The sequence below is a fragment of the Hyperolius riggenbachi genome, chromosome 4, assembly GCF_040937935.1.
Source record: "Hyperolius riggenbachi isolate aHypRig1 chromosome 4, aHypRig1.pri, whole genome shotgun sequence".
NCBI lineage: Eukaryota > Metazoa > Chordata > Amphibia > Anura > Hyperoliidae > Hyperolius > Hyperolius riggenbachi.
In genome coordinates, this window is record NC_090649.1 from 458,944,701 (window position 1) to 458,966,236 (window position 21,536).

General features: G+C 46.4%; 1 protein-coding gene across 3 annotated transcripts in view; it reads right to left on the bottom strand.

Annotated features, from left to right (window-relative positions):
- The window catches only part of XDH (xanthine dehydrogenase), a 194,070-nt gene that overhangs the window by 125,955 nt on the left and 46,579 nt on the right, over nucleotides 1-21,536 (bottom strand). Inside the window, exon 1 of one of the 3 annotated variants that reach the window (XM_068232794.1) lies at nucleotides 8,436-8,587. The exons of 1 other annotated variant lie outside the window; for it this stretch is intronic. In XM_068232794.1, the coding sequence (XP_068088895.1) occupies nucleotides 8,436-8,501 (66 nt within the window). In that variant the 5' untranslated portion in view covers nucleotides 8,502-8,587. Of the gene's footprint in view, nucleotides 1-1,509; nucleotides 1,589-8,435; nucleotides 8,588-21,536 lie in introns of those variants that run through there. One more of the 3 variants, XM_068232796.1, reaches the window with a different exon arrangement.

A 21,536-nucleotide genomic window follows, 5' to 3' on the forward strand; every position in this document is an offset into this window, starting at 1 on the left:
GTGATGTCACGCATCAGGAAGCATCATGGGCCACTGTATACACACTAGATTCTCAGCAGAGATGGTCGTTCGCAGGGCTTTATTTTCAACCTCTGCTTCGGGGGCAGTGGGTTCACCTAACCTGGAATACAGCCAGGACCAGATTTTCTTTACCGCCCAAGTCCACTGTCACTATCTGCCAGTATAGGTAGCGAGATGACCCTTTCCCCTTCCCTCCAGTATAGGTAGCCAGATGACCCCTCCACCCTTTCGCTCCAGTATAGGTAGCCAGATGACTCACTTAATCCCTCCTTTTCCCATCCTCCTTTCAGTATAGGTAGCCAGCTCACCTTCACACTGCAGCAACCATCAGTGTCACTAATTTCTCCGCTCAATTCCAGTGCAGAAGCTTCCTTTCCGTCTCCATTGCTGCCCGAGTCCATAGCCACTGGCCACAATGCAAACATCCAGAGAGAGCAAGGTGGCTGCTACACAGGTGGTTAATAGCAGAGTACTGCAGTCAGGCGCTCGCCTGATCTTTCTGCATTGCAGAATTTGCAAGCTTGCAAATGCTGCACCAGTGGAGCCTGCTGCTTTGGTGCCCTTGCTCCTGTGGTACCCTAGGCCATGGCCTAAATCCGTCCCTGAATACAGCATATCTGAGGTGCGTACACTCGCACTTCAGCATTCTATACACGCTAGTCTGTTCAGAATATAGCGTCGCTAATTAATGATTGCTTGTGCTGCAATTGGCTGCCAAGTCCATTCGATTGTGAGCTCCTCTGAGGACATGACTATGTAGTCTGTAACGTACTGCAGAAAATGTCAGTGCTATATAAATACATCATCATCATCATCATCATATGGTAGGACATTAGACTATGTCTATGGCAGGGATTAAAGAGTGAGCTCCTCTGAGGGCAGTCAGTGACATGACTATCTATTCTGTAAAGTGCTGCAGAAGATGTCAGTGCTGTTTAAATACATAATAATAATATGGTAGGACATTAGACTATGACTATGGCAGGATTAGATTGTGAGCTTCTCAGAGGACAGTCAGTGACATGACTACATACTCTGTAAACTGCTACAGGAGCTTAACTTTTCCAGATAACCAAACCTCAGTTGGAGCAGATTTTATTAAAAAAAACAAAAAAAAACCTCCACAAGTTTTGCAGTTGAAATACACAGAACACGCCTCCCATTCCTAGAAGCTAATGCGTAACTTACACTGGAAGAGAGCCGGGGGAGAGAAAGCAAATTGTAAAGTGTAAATAGTTGTTGCATCACAGAGATTACTAAGGAGCAACGGCAGTGCAGAAACTTGCTGATTTCGATCTTTGATCCTAAAAGTTTATAGGCAGTTTCTACCTTGGCTTAACCCTCTCTTACATAAATCCCTGCAGCTCAGCTTGGTACACAGTTGCAATTAAAAGTGAACCTGAAGGAAGAGGTATTTAGAGGCTGCCATATTTATTTCCTTTTAAAGAGACTCTCTAAAAAAAAAAACTTCCCCTGGGGGGTACTCACCTCGGGAGGGGGAAGCCTCAGGGTCCCAATGAGGCTTCCTCTCTGCTGTAGCTGCAGGCAATCCAGTGCTGGCTCCCCCGAAGCGTCCCACAAGCCCGACAAGGCTTGCTATATTTACTTTCCCTGGCTCCAGCGGGGGCGCTGTTGCGGCTCTCAGCGCGGAGATAGGCAGAAATAGCCGATCTCTGTCGAGTTCGCTCTACTACGCAGGTACAGGAGACTTGTGCCTGAGCAGTAGAGCGGAACGACAGCGATCGGCTATTTCCGCCTATCTCCGAGCGGAGAGCCGATACTGCACTGGAGCCAGGAAGGTAAATATTTACATCCCCTTCAAAGCTTTTTTGCTGCCGCCGTGGGACACAGGAGGGCGGGGGAAGCGTCGATAGGATCCGGAGGCTTCCCCCACCCGAGGTGAGTACCCCCAGGGGAGCTTTTCTTCGTTACAGGTTTTCTTTAAACAATACCAGTTGCCTGGCAGTCCACCTGATCTCTTTGGCATCTGTAGTGTCTGAATCTCACACCTGAAACAAGCATGCAGCAAATTCAGCCAGACTTCAGTCAGAGCACCTGATCTGCATGCTTGTTCCAGGTCTATGGATAAAAGACTTAGAGGCAGGGGAGCAGCAGGACAGCCAGGCAACTGATATTGGTTAAAAGGAAATAAATATGGCAATCGGCGAGGGGAATGCGATCCATGATGTGCCCTGCCAGGGATAGGGCTTGCACACTGCTGCCGACCTGGCCGAACCGCAAGCAGCTTCTGCTGGCTTTTAGGAGAGAACAGAGGGGGGCTTCTTCACCTCGGATATCCTTTAAAGAGACTCTGAAGTGAGAATAAATCTCGCTTCAGAGCTCATACTTAGCAGGGGCATGTGTGCCCCTGCTAAACCGCCGCTATCGCGCCGCTAAACGTCCCTTCACCCCCAAACCCACCCCCGCAAGACTTGGTCGTAGTCTTGGTCGTAAATCTTCCCTTCCTGGAGGCAGGGCTAACGGCTGCAGCCCTGCCTCCAGTCGCGTCTATCAGACGCACATCGCCGCCTCTCCCCCGCCCCTCTCAGTGAAGGAAGACTGAGAGGGGCGGGGGAGAGGCGGAGATTAGCCCTGCCCCAATGCGGAAGCGCTCCCCCACTTTACGGAGGGGATTTGGGGGTGAAGGGACCCCCTTTAAGCCGCGGGATAGCGGCGGTTTAGCAGGGGCACACATGCCCCTGCTATCTATGAGGTCTGAAGCAAGATTTATTCTCGCTTCAGACTCTCTTTAAAGGGAACCTAATGCAAGAGGGATATGAAGGTTGCCATACTTAGTTTCTTTTAAACAATACCAGTTGCCTGGCGGCCCTGCTAATCATTCTGGCATCAGTAGTATCTGAATCACACACCTGAAGCAAGCATGCAGCAAATGCAGTCAAATTTTCAGCCAAACACCTGTTTTGCTGCATGCTTGTTCAGGGTCTATGGATAAAAGTATTAGCGGCAGAGGATCAGCGAGGCAGCCAGGCAACTGGTATTGTTTAAAAGGAAATAAATATGGCAGCCTCCATATCCCTCTCACTTTAGTTGTACTTTAATTTTTAGCTTTGTCAGTGATGGCCAACCCGTAGGCCACCGACAGCCCACCGTAGGCTCGGTCCCACTTATGGCTCGGTTACCGGCCACTTTGGGGCTGAGGGTCGGCAGTACACTTCCTGGATGGGCACTGACAGTCCTGCGCATGCACGGTTCAGAGTTAGAAAACCGCGCATGCACAGGACTGACACGCCGGCCGGCGTGATGACACGTAGAGTGCCGGTCCAGGAAGTGTATTGCCGACCTTCAGCCCAAATGTCGCCGGTAATGGAGCTGCCAGCGGGACCGGGAGAGGAGCCAGGAGGACGCCGGGGGACCTCGCAGCCTACAGTGGGTTGGAGGAAGCCCCATGTAAGTACCAATTTAATTTTATTGACAGCTCAGGGTCCCTTTTAATTGCATAAACACCAAACCAATATATGTTTGCAACACATTTTTAGCGAAAGCGGAGTTTCTCTTTAAGAGCTTTGTCTAATTCTAGACAGCTCACTAAACAGACCACTTACAGAGTATCAAAAAATTCTAATTAGTTCTTAAAAGCAAAACATTTAAAGTGTACCGAGGCGACATGTGACATGATGAGATAAACATGTGTATGTACAGTGCAAAACATATTAATAACCAGCCTGTTTTACTTTATTACAGTCTCTAACCTTCCCTTTCTGGGTAAGATAATTGAAAAAGCTGTATACCTCCAGCTAGAAGCCAAAATCCTACAAAACAACAGTTATGACCCATTCCAGTCTGGCTTCAGGAAACACCACAGCATGGAAACTGCCCTCATCCAAATATGCAACCACCTGCTCATGGCAAGAGACAGAGGAGAGTGCTCGATCCTCATACTGCTAGACCTTTCTGCAGCCTTTGATACAGTTGACCATGACATCTTGATAAACAGGCTACAGGAATACTGCGGCATTGATGCCATAGTTCTTCAGTGGTTCCAATCCTTCTTGAGTGGCAGAACCCAAAAAGTGTCTATGGGGCCCTTCCTGTCCGCCCCTGTACCACTTAGGTATGGGGTGCCCCAGGGCTCAATCCTCTCTCCCCTGCTTTTCACGATTTACATGTTACCGCTTGGAAAACGAATCCAAAAACATGGCCTGACATACCACTGCTATGCAGACGACACCCAACTATATCTTTCCTTCAAGCCTGGTGTGACAGACCCAACTCGAACTATAAACGCCTGCTTACTTGAACTACAGCAATGGATGAATGACAACTGGCTGAAACTAAATGCAGACAAAACTGAAGTCCTTCTGATTGGAGGGCAGAGCATGATAACAAAACAACTTAACTTGCAGTCTTCACCACTGGGAATAGGAGGCACGGATCTACGCAGCTCTGATCATGTGCGTAGCCTGGGAGTTCTAATTGATGGGGATTTAAACTTCAGAACTCAAATCTCTGCTGTGGTGAAATCATCCTATTTTCACCTGAAGAACATTGCAAAAACCAAGCACCTCATCCCCTCAGAAGATCTGCCAACCTTAGTCCATGCCTTTATTACATCCCAACTGGACTACTGCAATGCTCTCTACACTGGCCTTCCAAAAAAGGTCTTGTACCGCCTACAGCTGATACAGAATACTGCTGCCAGACTGGTAACCAACCAATCCCGTCACTGCCACATAACGCCAGTCCTGCACTCCCTTCACTGGCTACCTATAGAATGGAGGGTCCTATTCAAGATCGGCCTACTGACATTTAAATCCCTGAATAATCTGGGCCCTGGATACATGAAAGACATGTTGCAGCTGCGTAGCAATCCCTGCATTCTCAGATCCACAGGTTCTAATAATCTAGTCATACCCAGAGTCCACTTGGAAACTTTTGGTCCCAGAGCCTTCTGTCATGCTGCCCCTACGTTTTGGAACTCCTTACCTCAACAGATCAGGACAGCTCCATCCCCGGACGTGTTTAAATCCAGACTGAAAACCCACCTGTTCAGCTTGGCATTTGCAGAAATATAACTTTTGTTGTATGAATACTTCATCCTACTACCAATTACTGAATCTGAGAGAGCCTAAGCGCTTTGAGTCCTATGGAAGAAAAGCGCTATAGAAATGTTATTGTATTGTATATTTATTTTGCTGCTTGAAATAGTTTTTAGGCATAGAAGTGACAGCTTCTGTCTTGTGGGTACCTTGTCTACATTTCTTGTGGGTACCTTGTCTACATTGTCGGGAATATGGTAAACATCATTGATAAGGAGATTACAGCCATAAAAGTTTTCCTGGCAGAATACAATTTCTGAGGGCAGGGGAGAGATAGAAAAAAGGTCAATAGTTCATGTATTTTTTTTAGGGACACTTAATAGGCTGCCATTGGGCAGAGACAACAAAAACATTCAATCTACTGTGTAATGCTAGGTACACACCAGATATACCTGCCAGATTGATTACTTCCAACATGCTCGATCTGATTTTTAATAGATTTTTCAATTTTCCAATAATTTTTAAAATATTTTTTCGATTGTTTTTTCAATCGATTTTCGTTCAATCTATGAAAAACGATTTAGTAAAAACGATTTTTAAAAAATTGAAAAATCTATCAAAATTCAGACCGGACATGTTGGAAATAATTGATCTGGCAGGTAAATCTGCCAGAAAATTGTATAGTGTGCACCACTACCTAGCATAAATGTTTAAATATAAAATTAAAACCATGGGATATCTAAAAAAAAAGTCATTTTTGGAAGTAGGAGGATAAATACAGTTGTTTATCTCATCAGTGTATTTTTACCTTGGGTTTACTTTAAAAATGTACAACTTACAAAAATGATTGTAAGTACCATTCTGGGATTTCTTGTTCGTTTAAAGTAATCCTGTAAAGAAAAAAACTGCCTCTGGGGGTACTTACTCCGGGAGGGGAAAGCCTCTGGATCCTAATGAGATGGAAATAGCAGAGCCTGATCGGGTCCACTTTACTGCACATGCAAGAGTCGCGGCGCAATAGTGTGGATTTGATTGGTCTCTGCTATTTCCGCCAGAGCCCGAGCCTGTGCAGGAGTACAGACAGGTAAACATTGCCGCACGCTGTTCTGGGGCTGCCAGCGCTGGATCCCTGAGGCTGAAGAGGACGGGGGAAGCCTCATTAGGATCCAGCGGCTTCCCCCTCCCAAAGGTAAGTACCCCATAGGATCAAATTTTTTCCTTACAGGTTCTCTTTAAAATTCATCTTTCTACCTTAGAGATCCTATTGTCAAAAATGTAGATACTTCCCTCAGTAGATCCTGCAGAGTCTTCCACCATCCCCTTCTGTCCCACTGCTGGGACCCACGAAGCCTGCACTGCACAGGTGAACAAGACGCCTGCACAGTACCACTGAGCTCGCCTGCACTGCACAGGTGAACAGGATGCCTGCACTGCACAAGTGAACCTGCTCCGTACCACTGAGCTCGCCTGCACTGCACAGGTGAACAGGATGCCTGCACTGCACAAGTGAACAGGACGCCTGCGCAGTACCACTGAGCTCGCCTGCACTGCGCAGGTGAACAGGACGCCTGCACAGTACCACTGAGCTCGCCTGCACTGCGCAGGTGAACAGGACGCCTGCACAGTACCACTGAGCTCGCCTGCAGAGGATGCCTGCACTGCACAAGTGAACAAGACGCCTGCACAGTACCACTGAGCTCGCCTGCACTGCACAAGTGAACAGGACGCCTGCGCAGTACCACTGAGCTCGCCTGCACTGCACAAGTGAACAGGATGCCTGCGCAGTACCACTGAGCTGGCCTGCACTGTACAGGTGAACAGGACACCTGCGCAGTACCACTGAGCTCGTCTGCACTGTACAGGTGAACAGGGCGCCTGCGCAGTACCACTGTGCTCGCCTGCACTGCACAGGTGAACAAGATGTCTGCGCAGTACCACTGACCTCACCTGCACAGGATGCCTGCGCATTACCACTGAGCTTGCCTTCACTGCACAGGTGAACAAGACGCCTGCGCAGTACCACTGAGCTCGCCTGCACAGGAGGAATGCACAGTACCACTGAGCTCGCCTGCACTGCACAGGTGAACAAGATGCCTGCGCAGTACCACTGACCTCACCTGCACAGGATGCCTGCGCAGTACCACTGAGCTAGCCTGCACACTGTACAGGTGAACAAGACGCCTGCACAGTACCACTGAGCTCGCCTGCACTGCACAAGTGAACAGGATGTCTGCGCAGTACCACTGAGCTCGCCTGCACTGCACAGATGCACAGGACGCCTAGGCAGTACTACTGAGCTCCTCCTGCACTGCACAGGTGAACAGGAGGCCTGCGCAGTACCACTGAGCTCACCTGCACTGCACAGGTGAACAGGAGGCCTGCGCAGTACCACTGAGCTCACCTGCACTGCACAGGTCAACAGGAGGCATGCAGTACCACTGAGCTCGCCTGCACTGCACAAGTGAACAGGATGCTTGCACAGTACCACAGAGCCACCTCGTGGGCTCAGCCGAAAAAGCTGAACCAGCTCAGCACTGTGCTAGTGTGCAGGTCCGAGCAAGCTCGGTTGACAAGCCCTTGTCGACGGGCTTGTGGCATGGGCGGCGCTACACTTGGGCACTGGCCACACCCTGGGAATTACTGCCCCCCCTCAGTGCCCCCCCCCCCATCCCCCATGCTCAGTAACATACAGTTAATTTTTTCCAGGCTCTAGCAGCATACAATGAACAGGATGGGGTCTGTAAGAAACTCTCCATGTCAGCCTGAGTTTATGTAGGTGTTAAGTAAAATGAAGGTCTTATCTATTTACCATAAATATCTTACTATCCTTACAAGATCCCTTGTAATTAATGCATCTACATGACACTTATATTTGCAAAAAAAAAACAACCCAAAATCTCTCTACCTCCTTCTGATTATATGTTCTAACATTGTCATTCAACAGGAATAGAGTCTGAAGAAGTCTTACAAGCTGAAAGCTTACTGATTTTCATTTAAATTATCCAATAAATTAACGCTTGTATTATAAAGACAGGACGTTTTTAGCCAATTACATCTGTAGGTAACATTTCTCCAATAATAGCACCATCATTTGGACAATCTGCTCAGCTCAAAAGAGTTTTTTTTGTGATGTTTACATTTGGTTCCTATCATTGCTGAACTAGTTAGCCTTAATTTTAGGCAAACAATATCTAAAGCTCACCATACAAACATCAATTGTGATCACCCAAATGGCCCCCACCAGCCAGCCATCGTGCCGCCCCCCCAAAAAAAATTTAAGCTGGAACCGCCACTGCTTGTGGGGGTCTCAGCGCTGGAACCTGAGAGATTTTTTCCTTTCAGGTTGTCTTTAATTTTTAAAATAGGATAGAAAATGAAAAGTTTCATATTACAAAAAAAAAAAAAAAAACGCTTTACCTTTCTCCCATTCACAAAAAATATGAGCACATCCTGAGAGACTGCCTCCTCCGTGAGTCGAACCATTGCTGCTGCTAATGATAATAATGATAGGTTTTCCTCTTTCCCTAAATTGGCTGCTTGCGTTGCCTCAGGCTCGTCTCTCTCGTTCAGCCTCCACTGACAGCTCTGTGACAACTGGTGCTCCTCTCCTGTTATTAATTCAACGTAATTTTGTCATGGGAGGAGAAGTGCCAGCCCTCAGCAGCAGGCAGGGATCTGACATAGGTTACAAAGTACGTTTCTATCTGGCAGGAGCTGCAGTCTTGATATCTCAAACAATTTGAGATGCTCTTTAGTCAGCTACAGTCAAAGATTGCCTCGTCACGGGAGGACCAGACCGTGGAGTCATTCGATTTTATGTTTGTTTTGTAAGCCAAAAACACCAACTCAACAATCCTTTATGGCCGTCCTGGCTGCAGCCCTAAATACAGAAATACCTTTGTGGTTTTGCTGGGTTAAATTAGACACAATTCCGAATGCACAAAATATCAGATGATTTACTGAGGTGGAGGCCGGAAAATATCAATGGGTCAGGGACTACGAAGGCGTGAGGGGGGTGTTAGATAAGATCTAGCCTGATGACTAGTTAGAGACTTTTTACCAAAATACACACACTCCCCTACTTACAAACAACTTGTGTTACAACATTCCGGAGATACAAACTTGACTTCATAGTTACATAGTTATTTTGGTTGAAAAAAGACATACGTCCATCGAGTTCAACCAGTATAAAGTAGTATGTATAAATCTATATATAATAGAGTAAGTGCCTCAACCTTCAAGCAAGAAGAAGAAGTAGCGCCCTGCCCCCAGGGCGTGCCTCAACCTTCAAGCCAGAAAAAGAAGTACTTTCCATGAGAAAATGTATGCGTGCTCAAACACCAAGCTTAACCCTAGCAAGTCTGACTTTGCAAATCTGGCCTAATTGGCTATTCATGAAGCAATGCTCATGCAAATATGCATTTGCTTTCGCATGCAAAACTATGCAGGGTCAAAAAACCAATACAGCAAAGCGGTCGCCCTGCGGGAATTAGTTCATGCTACATTAGCACTATTCAGGAGCGCCACGGGGAGGCTTCCCAATGCCCCCATACAACGGGGGGAACCACGGGGTCCCAGGCTCTCTCACTGCCTGGGAACCACAGCGGCACCCCGGAGAGGGAGGCTGGGCGGCACAGCCGACCCCCCCCCCCCTCCCAAGTGAGGCAAGCGCCGGCGAGAGCCGTATGCACCCACCTCCCAATATTAAAAACAGGCACTTACCTTAACGTACCTTGTGTTTTGCTACATGCGCATTAATTTTCTCAAGGAAAGCATTTTTTGCAGTTTCTATCCTTTGGAGGCAAGTGGTGGATGGCTTGCTCCGGTGGTGTGAGCCCTGGAGCAAGTTGTCTGTGCCTGTCCTCCCCCCCCCCCTCTGGAGTGTTGTATGTGGACCAGCCCTGAGCTCTAAAGCTTGGGGTGACCCATGCTTCACTCTTTTCTCATGTGGTGCCCCCAAGTTAATGCGCATGTAGCAGAATGCAATGGACGTTAAGGTAAGTGCCTGTTTTTAATATTGGGAGGTGGGTGCGGACGGCTCTCCCCAGTGCTGGCCACGCTTGGGGGGGGTCGCCTGCACTGCCCAGCCTCCCCCTCCGGGGTGCCCCTGTGGTTCCCAGGCAGTGAGAGAGCCTGGGACCCCGCGGTCCCCCCGGTTGTATGGGGGCATTGGAAAGCCTCCCCGTGGCGCTCCTGGATAGTGCTAATGTAGCAAATTAGGGATGGTCATAGTCAGCCAACTTCGCTACGCTGTAACTACGCGTAGTTTTACGCAATTACGCTTCAACCTAACTACGGCTTCAAAATCAAATATTCACTTCGTATGCATTTCGTAAACTATGCGTTAAAATATGCAATTACGCATAGTGTGAAGCATAATCTATGCGTACATTCCCCTTTCCAATTCGTAAATTTGTAAGCACACAATTGCACGCGAAAAATTAGATACGAGCAACGCATTCGTAGTTCACTACGCAATACACATGTTAGCTACCCATAGTGGGCCTAAGCTACATGTAGCGGTACTTCGCTACGCGTAAATTCCCAAGCGTAGTTTTGAAACTAGAGAAACACAAGAGGTCAGCGCTCTAACCACACAAATCTTCCACACCAATACCAGTTCGCCTCCTCTTATGAAAATCAACATACAATGCAAGAGGTAGCGCTCACGGTAAATACAGGCTCCAAATAATTTCAGTTATTAAAAACTAATAAAATAAAAATAAAAAAATGAAACAACTGGTCAAATGTCCATGTGCTCATAAAAAGCCCTAAAAAGTCCACGTTAATTAAAACTTTGGAGGCTTCTTCATCTAAGTACTCATGGCCTGCTGCTGTTCCTGACACCATTGGACACAAATGGACCTCCACCAACACCCTCTGTGTGCCACTCACCGCTGTAACAGACCAACCAATGGTCTATTTGCGCCTTAGGACCTTTCCCGGGTCGTCCCCCACCTCTCAGGCAGAACCACTTTCCTAGTCCAGATATCTCTTCTTAACCTCCTTGCCGGTTATCCCGAGCTGAGCTCAGGGTAACTCGCGCAGGAGGATTGCTCAGGCCCCGCTGGGACGATTTTCACAATTTTTTTTATTGCACCTTGCTAGCTGCGTGCATATCTCGATCGCCGCCGCTCGCCACCGCATCCCCCCCCCGACCCCTTGCGCAGCTTGGCCAATCAGTGGCAGGCAGCGCTGAGGGGTGGATCGGGCCTCCCTCTGACGTCCCAACGTCAATGATGTTGGTGACGTCATCGCGATCGACGCCATGGCGACGGGGAAGCCAAGCAGGAAATTCGTTCTGAATGGGATTTCCTGCTTGCGCAGATCGCCGGAGGCGATCGGAGGGGGTGGGCGCTAGGCTAGCTACATGATTATTAAAAAAAAAAAAAATTTAAAAAGTGCTGTGCTGCCCCCTTGCCGCAATAATTGGAACGACAAGACTTCATGTTATATACCTCAATGAGAGAGGCTCCACATAGCAGAATACTGCTAAAACGATTTATTTGTAAAAAGCAATTGCACTTACATATCCCATAGATGAATCTGCGCATAGAGTAATTTAGTCACGGGCTCTCCCCCGTATTGGTGGCCAGGCTGGCAGGCTCCACTGTGCACGTCCTGCTGTCCCTCCGTCGCGCGCACGGTGAACGCTGGAACGCCGTCTGTGCCCATCCTCGCCGCTGCACACCCTTCCGTCGGCTAGATCCGCTTCCGCATCAGGCTCCGCCCGTGACTAAATTACTCTATGTGCAGATTCATCTATGGGATATGTAAGTGCAATTGCTTTTTACACATAAATCGTTTTAGCAGTATTATGCTATGTGGAGTCTCTCTCATTGAGGTATATAACATGTCTGCTGCTTAAAAAGAGATATCTGGATTAGGAATTGTGACAAAGTGGTTCTGCCTGAGAGGTGGGGGGCGACCCGGGAACGGTCCACAAAGGGTGTTGGTGGAGGTCCATTTGTGTCCAATCGTCTCAGGAACAGCAGCAGACCATGAGTACTTAGATGAAGAAGCCTCCAAAGTTTTAATTAATGTGGACTTTTTAGGGCTTTTTATGAGCACATGGACATTTGACCAATTGTTTAATTTTTTTATTTTCATTTTATTAGTTTTTAATAACTGAGATTATTTGGAGCCTGTATTTACCGTGAGCGCTACCTCTTGCATTGTATTTCTGAAACTACACCTACAAACTACGATGCGTAGATGCGAACTACGATGCGTAAATTCGCACTGGCGTAGTTTCTGCTCATCCCTGTGTAGCATGAACTAATTCCCGCAGGGCGACCGCTTTGCGGAAGTGGTTTTTGGACCCTGCATAGTTTAGCATGCGAAAGCAAATGCATATTTGCACGAGCATTGCCTCATGAATAGCCAATTATGGCAGATTTGCAAAGCTAGACTTTCTAGGGTTAAACTTGGTGTTTGAGCACGCATACATTTTCTCATGGAAAGCCTACTTCTTCTTCTTGCTTCAAGGTTGTGGCACATACTCTATTAGATAGATAGATAGATAGATAGATAGATAGATAGATAGATAGATAGATAGATAGATAGCAGGGGCGTAACTAGACATCACTGGGCCAACCTGCGAAACTTTGGATGGGGCCCCCCACCTCCCTCGCTTTCTGCACAAGAAAAGGACCAATGTGTTTTCCCCATGCAGAGAAAAACACTTAGACTTAAAGGATATGTCAGGCAATGTATGCTAACCCCAGATCTACTTACCCGGGGCTTCCTCCAGCCCCTTGCAGCCGATAAGGACTTGTCGCAGCTCTGCTCCCAGTACATACATACCCACACAGCTGTATTATTTTACTACATGAGAGCACATGCTATATGGAGGAACAACAATGACATGCTGAACATAAGATATATTCACTGTAACTTTGGCAAAACGTTCACAATGTCACTGATTGATACTGTTATTAGGGGATCTCAGATTCAGTATGAGACAACAAGCTCTCAATGAGGCAGCCAGTCAGACATCAATCTTTCCCATTCCACTGTGTCCAGAAATCAGACACCATAAGGTCAGGTTACTAGCATGTGTGTGATAAGAATCTAGGAATCTTCTGAGGGAAGGTCTACAACTTTTTTCCAACCGTGACTCCTTTGTTTGTAACGTTGTACATGAAGTCATCAGAACTGCTGCAGTGTGAGACAGATGTTTTTTTACGAACCCTAGGGAGCAGGGACAGTGTACAAATTCCAAAGTGTGTAGGATTCCTTATCTGTGTGGTGGACACATGCAGTCAACATAACAATGGTACGAGAGTAGAAAACATTTTCTCTCCATGCCCTTAGTTGCTTGTCAGTCTCTCAAACTTTTCCCCCCACTGGGCCCCCTGTGGCTTCTGCCCCCCCCCCTGCTGAGGCATCCCTTGCAGGGTCTTTTGTTACGCCCCTGATAGATAGATAGAAGAATGCCGCTGCTTTACATGTATTTCTTGGAAACAACGTTTCCTTCAACGTTATACAAATTATAACTGTTTGTTTCTACCGGTCGCATACTTCTGGAAAAATGTCATTGAGGAAACTGTTGCTCTCGAACTTCGCAACATGGCTGTGAACTATGTTAACCAACATTGGGATTACTTTGGTGATGTGCTGTCCGTTGTTCTTAAACACGGAAACATAGTCATACAGAAATTGTTGCTATGTCCCAAATACTTCCCGCAACTATCACCATTCACTTCAGAGAACATCCTCTTGCCTCTCCTCCAGTTTACAATCCCGGCCAACGTCTCTCCATCTCCCTGCTCTTTAGCGGCCAGTTGGATCATGGCCATTACGATGTTCTCTTGCCTCTTACAATCACACGTGATGATATTCTGCTGTCCCGAAATTACTGTGATCATATCAGGGAATACAACTCTGCTTTAGCTTTTGCTTTAATGGGCGCCCACATTGCTCAACCACCTGGCCACGGACCGTATGTTTTCAGAATCCACGGTCAAATTTATCACCAAGTCTCCCCTTCATATACCAATCCCAACACGTCACCACAATACGGTCAGTTATATATCTGCAATTCCGCTGAGGCTACCACTCAATGTTTGCAAAACGAATGTCACAGCGCTTGCAAGAACATTTTCTTGATGAAACTAGATAAAATGATACGACAGGTTAATTCCTTCGCTAGGTCTTACATGCAAATGCATGACATTATCAGTCACAGTAACTCTGTTGCTGCTGTACGAATGGTATTCATGGAAAAACCAAGTATGGATATCAGAAGGTATAACGCCCCATCCTGTCAAACTGATGTTGCTACTATCTTTGTAGGGGAAGACGGGGAAACTCCTGCCCAATGCAACATTTGCATATACCCAACAGGAGACGCTTGCAAGCGTATCTCTGTACTCAATATGAACTGCGATCCCATGGTTTATCCGCTTCTATTCCCTCACGGAGATCCAGGCTGGCACATACAATTGATCCATGTTGAGCACAAGAAAACCGCTAAACGAACACGAGTCACACAACTACAATATTATGTTTCCATGCTTGCCATGCGATCTGCATTTTCCACCTTGCATTCCAGTGGCAAACTCTTCCAGCAATACGTTGTTGACGCGTATGTCCAAACAGAAGGCGCGCGTTTACATTACCTACGCTCCCATCAACAAGATTTGTGTGTAGAGCAATACAGGGGACTGCTTGATGCTGTCGCTGCTAAAAGCACAAGACCATAACCTCCGCCCTGAACAATTGATCATTCTTCCCTCTACCTTTCAAGGAGGGGTGAAGCACCAGAAGGAGGGGACCCAGGTGAGGGAGGTGGGGGACCTGGCCCCCCTCCCCGCCGCTTTCCCTGCCACCCCTCCTTTCTGTGTTGCGTCCCCCTCCTGCAGTGCACAGGCCTCTGTGGGAGGCCTTGATGACACCCCCTGGGGAGTCCAAGGTGCATGCAACAGAACTACCAAGATGCAATTATTGTCCGCAAATGTGGAAAGCCTGACTTATTTCTAACCTTCACCTGCAATCCTACTTGGCCAGAAATCTCCAACGCCATTTCTCCTCATGACCGACCAGAACACAGACCCGACATTGTTGTCTGCGTCTTTCATATCAAACTGCGAGAATTCCTAACAGACATTCCTGAAAAGAATATTTTTGGCAATGTTATCGCTTACATACAGTGGAGGAAATAATTATTTGACCCCTCACTGATTTTGTAAGTTTGTCCAATGACAAAGAAATGAAAAGTCTCAGAGCAGTATCATTTCAATGGTAGGTTTATTTTAACAGTGGCAGATAGCACATCAAAAGGAAAATCGAAAAAATAACCTTAAATAAAAGATAGCAACTAATTTGCATTTCATTGAGTGAAATAAGTTTTTGAACCCCTACCAACCATTAAGAGTTCTGGCTCCCACAGAGTGGTTAGACACTTCTACCCAATTAGTCACCCTCTTTAAGGACACCTGTCTTAACTAGTCACCTGTATAAAAGACACCTGTCCACAGAATCAATCAATCAAGCAGATTTCAAACTCTCCAACATGGGAAAGACCAAAGAGCTGTCCAAGGATGTCAGAGACAAAATTGTAGACCTGCACAAGGCTGGAATGGGCTACAAAACCATTAGCAAGAAGCTGGGAGAGAAGGTGACAACTATTGGTGCGATTGTTCGAAAATGGAAGGAGCACAAAATGACCATCAATCGACCTCGCTCTGGGGCTCCACGCAAGATCTCACCTCGTGGGGTGTCAATGGTTCTGAGAAAGGTGAAAAAAGCATCCTAGAACTACACGAGAGGAGTTAGTGAATGACCTCAAATTAGCAGGGACCACAGTCACCAAGAAAACCATTGGAAACACATTACACCGCAATGGATTAAAATCCTGCAGGGCTCGCAAGGTCCCCCTGCTCAAGAAGGCACATGTGCAGGCCCATCTGAAGTTTGCCAATGAACACCTGAATGATTCTGTGAGTGACTGGGAGAAGGTGCTGTGGTCTGATGAGACCAAAATAGAGCTCTTTGGCATTAACTCAACTCGCTGTGTTTGGAGGAAGAAAAATGCTGCCTATGACCCCCAAAACACCGTCCCCACCGTCAAGCATGGGGGTGGAAACATTTTGCTTTGGGGGTGTTTTTCTGCTAAGGGCACAGGACAACTTAATCGCATTAACGGGAAAATGGACGGAGCCATGTATCGTGAAATCCTGAACGATAACCTCCTTCCCTCTGCCAGAAAACTGAAAATGGGTCATGGATGGGTGTTCCAGCACGACAATGACCCAAAACATACAGCAAAGGCAACAAAGGAGTGGCTCTCGAAGAAGCACATTAAGGTCATGGAGTGGCCTAGTCAGTCTCCGGACCTTAATCCAATAGAAAACCTATGGAGGGAGCTCAAGCTCAGAGTTGCACAGAGACAGCCTCGAAACCTTAGGGATTTAGAGATGATCTGCAAAGAGGAGTGGACCAATATTCCTCCTAAAATGTGTGCAAACTTGGTCATCAATTACAAGAACCGTTTGACCTCTGTGCTTGCAAACAAGGGTTTTTCCACTAAGTATTAAGTCTTTTATTGTTAGGGGGGTAAAAATGTATTTCACTCAATGAAATGCAAATCAGTTGCTATCTTTTATTTAAGGTTATTTTTTCGATTTTCCTGTTGATGTGCTATCTGCCACTGTTAAAATAAACCTACCATTGAAATGATACAGTTCTGAGACTTTTCATTTCTTTGTCATTGGACAAACTTACAAAATCAGTGAGGGGTCAAATAATTATTTCCTCCACTGTATACGTCATTCAGTGGCATTCCTATCATAGGGCGGCAAGGGGCGCCCCGGGTGTCGGGCACCCCAGGGGGTGTCATCAAGGCCTCCCACAGAGGCCTGTGCACTGCAGGAGAGGGACGCAACACAGAAAGGAGGGGTGGCGGGGAAAGCGGCAGGGAGGGGGGCCGGACCCCCCACCTCCCTCACCTGGGTCCCCTCCTTCTGGTGCTTCACCCCTCCTAATTAGTAGCAGCGGGCAGGAGCGGGCCGAGAGGACATACTCACCTACTTCCTGCGTTCCAGGCGATGGCGCACAGCGTCATCGTCACGTGACGCTGGTCTCCGCCTTCTCCACCGCTCACTGTGCTTCCTGATTAGCGGAAGCACAGTGAGCGACAGAGAAGTCGGAGACCAGCGTCACGTGAGGATGACGCTGTGCGCCATCGCCAGGAGCAGGTGAGTAAGTCCTCTCGGCCCGCTCCTGCCCGCTGCTACTAATTAGGAGGGGGAAGCGCCAGAAGGAGGGGACCCAGGTGAGGGAGGTGGGGGGTCCGGCCCCCCTCCCCGCCACCCCTCCTTCCAAGCTTCCCCCATACCGGGGGCAACTATATTACCTACACTGGGGGCAACTATACTAGCTATTCTGGGGGCAGCTATATTACCTACACTGGGGGCAACTATATTACCTACACTGGGGCAACTATACTAGCTATTCTGGGGGCAACTATACTAGCTATACTGGGGGAAACTATATTACCTACACTGGGGGCAACTATATTACCTATTCTGGGGGCAACTATACTAGCTATACTGGGGGTAACTATATTACCTACACTGGGGGCAACTATATTACCTATTCCCGGGGGCAACTATACTAGCTATTGTGGGGGCAACTATACTAGCTATACTGGGGGCAACTATACTAACTTCATCAGGGCAACTATATTACCTACACTGGGGGCAACTATACTAGCTATTCTGGGGGCAACTATATAACCTACACTGAGGGCAACTATATTACCTACACTGAGGGCAACTATACTAGCTATACTGGGGCAGTGGCAGCGCCAGGGGTGTGCTTTGGCTGCTGAAGCACCCCCTAAAATTCTCTAAGCACCCCTAAAGCACCCCCCAGCGTGAACTGACTTTCAGCGTCTAATAGACGCCGTGTCAGTTCACTGACAGCAGCAGACCACAGCTCCGATAGCGGCAGAGCACGGCTACAGTAAAATGGCGCCCGAAGCCCTGCTCTGGAGACTTTGAGTCTGCAGTGCAGGGCTTCGGGCGCCATTTTCCCGTAGCCCTGCTCTCAGCGCGGGAGTTTCAGTTGCTGGCTGGCTGCAGAGGATCGTGGGAGCTGCACGCCGGACGGAGGCTGGGACAGGAGGTCTGCTGCTGCTTCAGGTGAGTAAAACATTTATTTATTTATATTAGAAGGTGTTTCGACTGTTCTGGCCAGGTCTGCTACATGATTGAAGTGTTTTCTGGCCAGGTCGGCCACATGATTGCATGTATTTTCTGGTCAAATCTTCCACATGATTGTATGTATTTTCTGGTCAGGTCTGCCACATGATTGCACGTATTTTCTGGTCAAATCATCCACATGATTGCATGTATTTTCTGGTCAAATCTTCCGCATGATTGCATGTATTTTCTGGTCAAATCTTCCACATGATTGCATGTATTTTCTGGGCAAATCTGCCGACATGATTGCACGTATTTTCTGGGCAAATCTGCCGACATGATTGCATGTATTTTCTGGGCAAATCTGCCACATGATTGAACGTATATAATATGTATATATTCATGAGAAAAATAACTTAGGACAAGTGTACCATTAAAAAGGCTTTTAAATAAAGGGCTTCTAAATAAAAAATATAAAAATTATTTTTTATTTAGAAGCCCTTTATTTAAAAGCCTTTTTAATGGTACACTTGTCCTAAGTTATTTTTCTCATGAATATATACATATTCCATATGTCCAACTGTCTACACTGAGTTTTTAAAAAAACTTCCCACTTTGGATGCTTTTTAGCATAGGAGTTGCCACCTGGCTCCTGTGCTAGTTTGAGGATATACCCCACATACAATATATATCAGCTTACAATACCCTTAAACGTATGTTTGTTTGTATGCAGCCACAGGGAGGGTATAGGATGATTTTAGCTTTTAGATGTGTTATGTTTAATATTGTATATTACAATCGAGATAAGGTCCTGCCTCCTATTGTCCCATATGTCAATTTTTTAAAAGGCATGACACTTGCCATAGATAAGCTACATTTATGATTATAATAGGATGATTTTAAATTATATTATGTTTTATGTTTTATACTGTACATTGTCTTAGAGTGAATGTCCCGCCTCATAGTGCCTTGTCTGTTGTTTTCTCAAAAGGCACGATACTCGACCTGATGTCGCGGTTGTTACCGCGAAACGCGTTGTCAATCTAAAAGTGCCCTATTAAAGTACTCTTTTCATGATATCCTGAGTGAACACTTTATAAGGTAGGATCCGTCCATACCTTTTGTTTTTTGTTTTATTAGATATATGCCCCTATAGGGGTTTCACTAACCAGTGTTACAGAGTTACATAGTTATTTTGGTTGAAAAAAGACATACGTCCATCGAGTTCAACCACAGAACAAAGTACAACACCAGCCTGCTCCCTCGCATATCTCTGTTGATCCAGAGGAAGGCGAAAAAAACCCTTACAAGGCATGGTCCAATTAGCCCCAAAAGGGAAAAATTCCTTCCCGACTAGAGATGGCAATCAGATAAAATCCCTGGATCAACATCATTAGGCATAACCTAGTAATTGTAGCCATGGATGTCATTCAACGCAAGGAAAGCATCTAAGCCCCCTTTAAATGCAGGTATAGAGTTTGCCATAACGACTTCCTGTGGCAATGCATTCCACATCTTAATCACTCTTACTGTAAAGAACCCTTTCCTAAATAAATGGCTAAAACGTTTTTCCTCCATGCGCCGATCATGTCCTCTAGTCCTTTGAGAAGGCCTAGGGACAAAAAGCTCATCCGCCAAGCTATTATATTGCCCTCTGATGTATTTATACATGTTAATTAGATCTCCTCTAAGGCGTCTTTTCTCTAGACTAAATAAACCCAGTTTATCTAACCTTTCTTGGTAAGCGAGACCTTCCATCCCATGTATCAATTTTGTTGCTCGTCTCTGCACCTGCTCTAAAACTGCAATATCTTTTTTGTAATGTGGTGCCCAGAACTGAATTCCATATTCCAGATGTGGCCTTACTAGAGAGTTAAACAGGGGCAATATTATGCTCGCATCTCAAGTTTTTATTTCCCTTTTAATGCATCCCAAAATTTTGTTAGCTTTAGCTGCAGCGGCTTGGCATTGAGTACGATTATTTAACTTGTTGTCGATGAGTACTCCTAAGTCCGTCTCCAAGTTTGATGTCCCCAACTGTCTCCCATTTATTTTGTATAGTGCTAGACCATTGGTTCGACCAAAATGCATGACTTTACATTTTTCAACATTGAATTTCATCTGCCATTTATGTGCCCATATAGCCATCCTATCCAGATCCTGTTGCAATATGACACTATCTTCCTGAGAATTGATGATTCTGCACAATTTTGTATCATCTGCAAAAATAGCAACATTGCTCACTACTGCATCTACTAGGTCATTAATAAATAAATTGAAGAGCACTGGACCTAGTACAGACCCCTGTGGGACCCCACTGCTAACAGTCTCCCATTTTGAGTATGATCCATTGACCACAACTCTTTGTTTTCTGTCCATTAGCCAGTTCCCTATCCAAGCACACAGACTCTTCCCCAGTCCTTGCATCCTCAACTTTTGCACCAGACTTTTGTGGGGAACAGTGTCGAAGTGTAATGATCTGTGCCCGTGTCATCCTGCTGGTGGCAGCACTAAAGAACTTGAGGTGAACTTCAGCTGTCGACCAGCAGATGGCTCTCGTATTGCTGGGAGCAGTGCAATTCCTCGGCTCACCAGCAGATGGAACTGTGAAAGACTCTGGTCAGTCACCTGAGCAATGTGCTGCATATATAAGGCCGGACTTCCTAGCAGCACATTGCTAGGTCATTTTGCTTGTTCCCTTGCAGGGTTGTGACTCTGGCCAATCTTCCTGTACTCCTGAAACTCTGTTCCTGTATCCTGAGCTCCTGGTATTTTGACTCCTGCCTGTTCGACCAATCTCTTGCCTCCTGATTCTGTACTTCTTATCCATTCTGATTTCCCGGTATTTGATCCTTGCTAGTCTGACGATTCTTCTGTGTGCTGATTGTATTGAGACGTGTTTGTATATATTGTGTTACTGTATATATTGTGTGACCTGTGCCCTTGCATATTCACTGTATATATTAGTTAGTTAGTTAGTCAGGGTGATATTGGGTCACAGTGGTCACCTGGTACGATTGCATGCATTGGTTGTATGTGTATGTGCATCCTTGTAAATAAACACATTTATTATTCTATTCTGTTGTGCAGACGTCAGTATTTCTATTGTGATCCTCCAGTTTGTTTAACCAAAACGATTGCCATGCAGAGATCGTGGATTTGCCAGTCTGGTTCCAGTCACGACCACGATCTGCATGACCAATCGTTACAGAATGACCTAGCCCACCCATATATTGATCACAGAAATACTGCAGATTCATCTATCTGTACAAAGAGTTGGAATTTTGATGATGTGTACTACCATGTCTTGCTCGCTGAGGATAGCAAAAGTTATTCCTTCATGTATTTTGCAGCTCACTCCAGAAAGCAG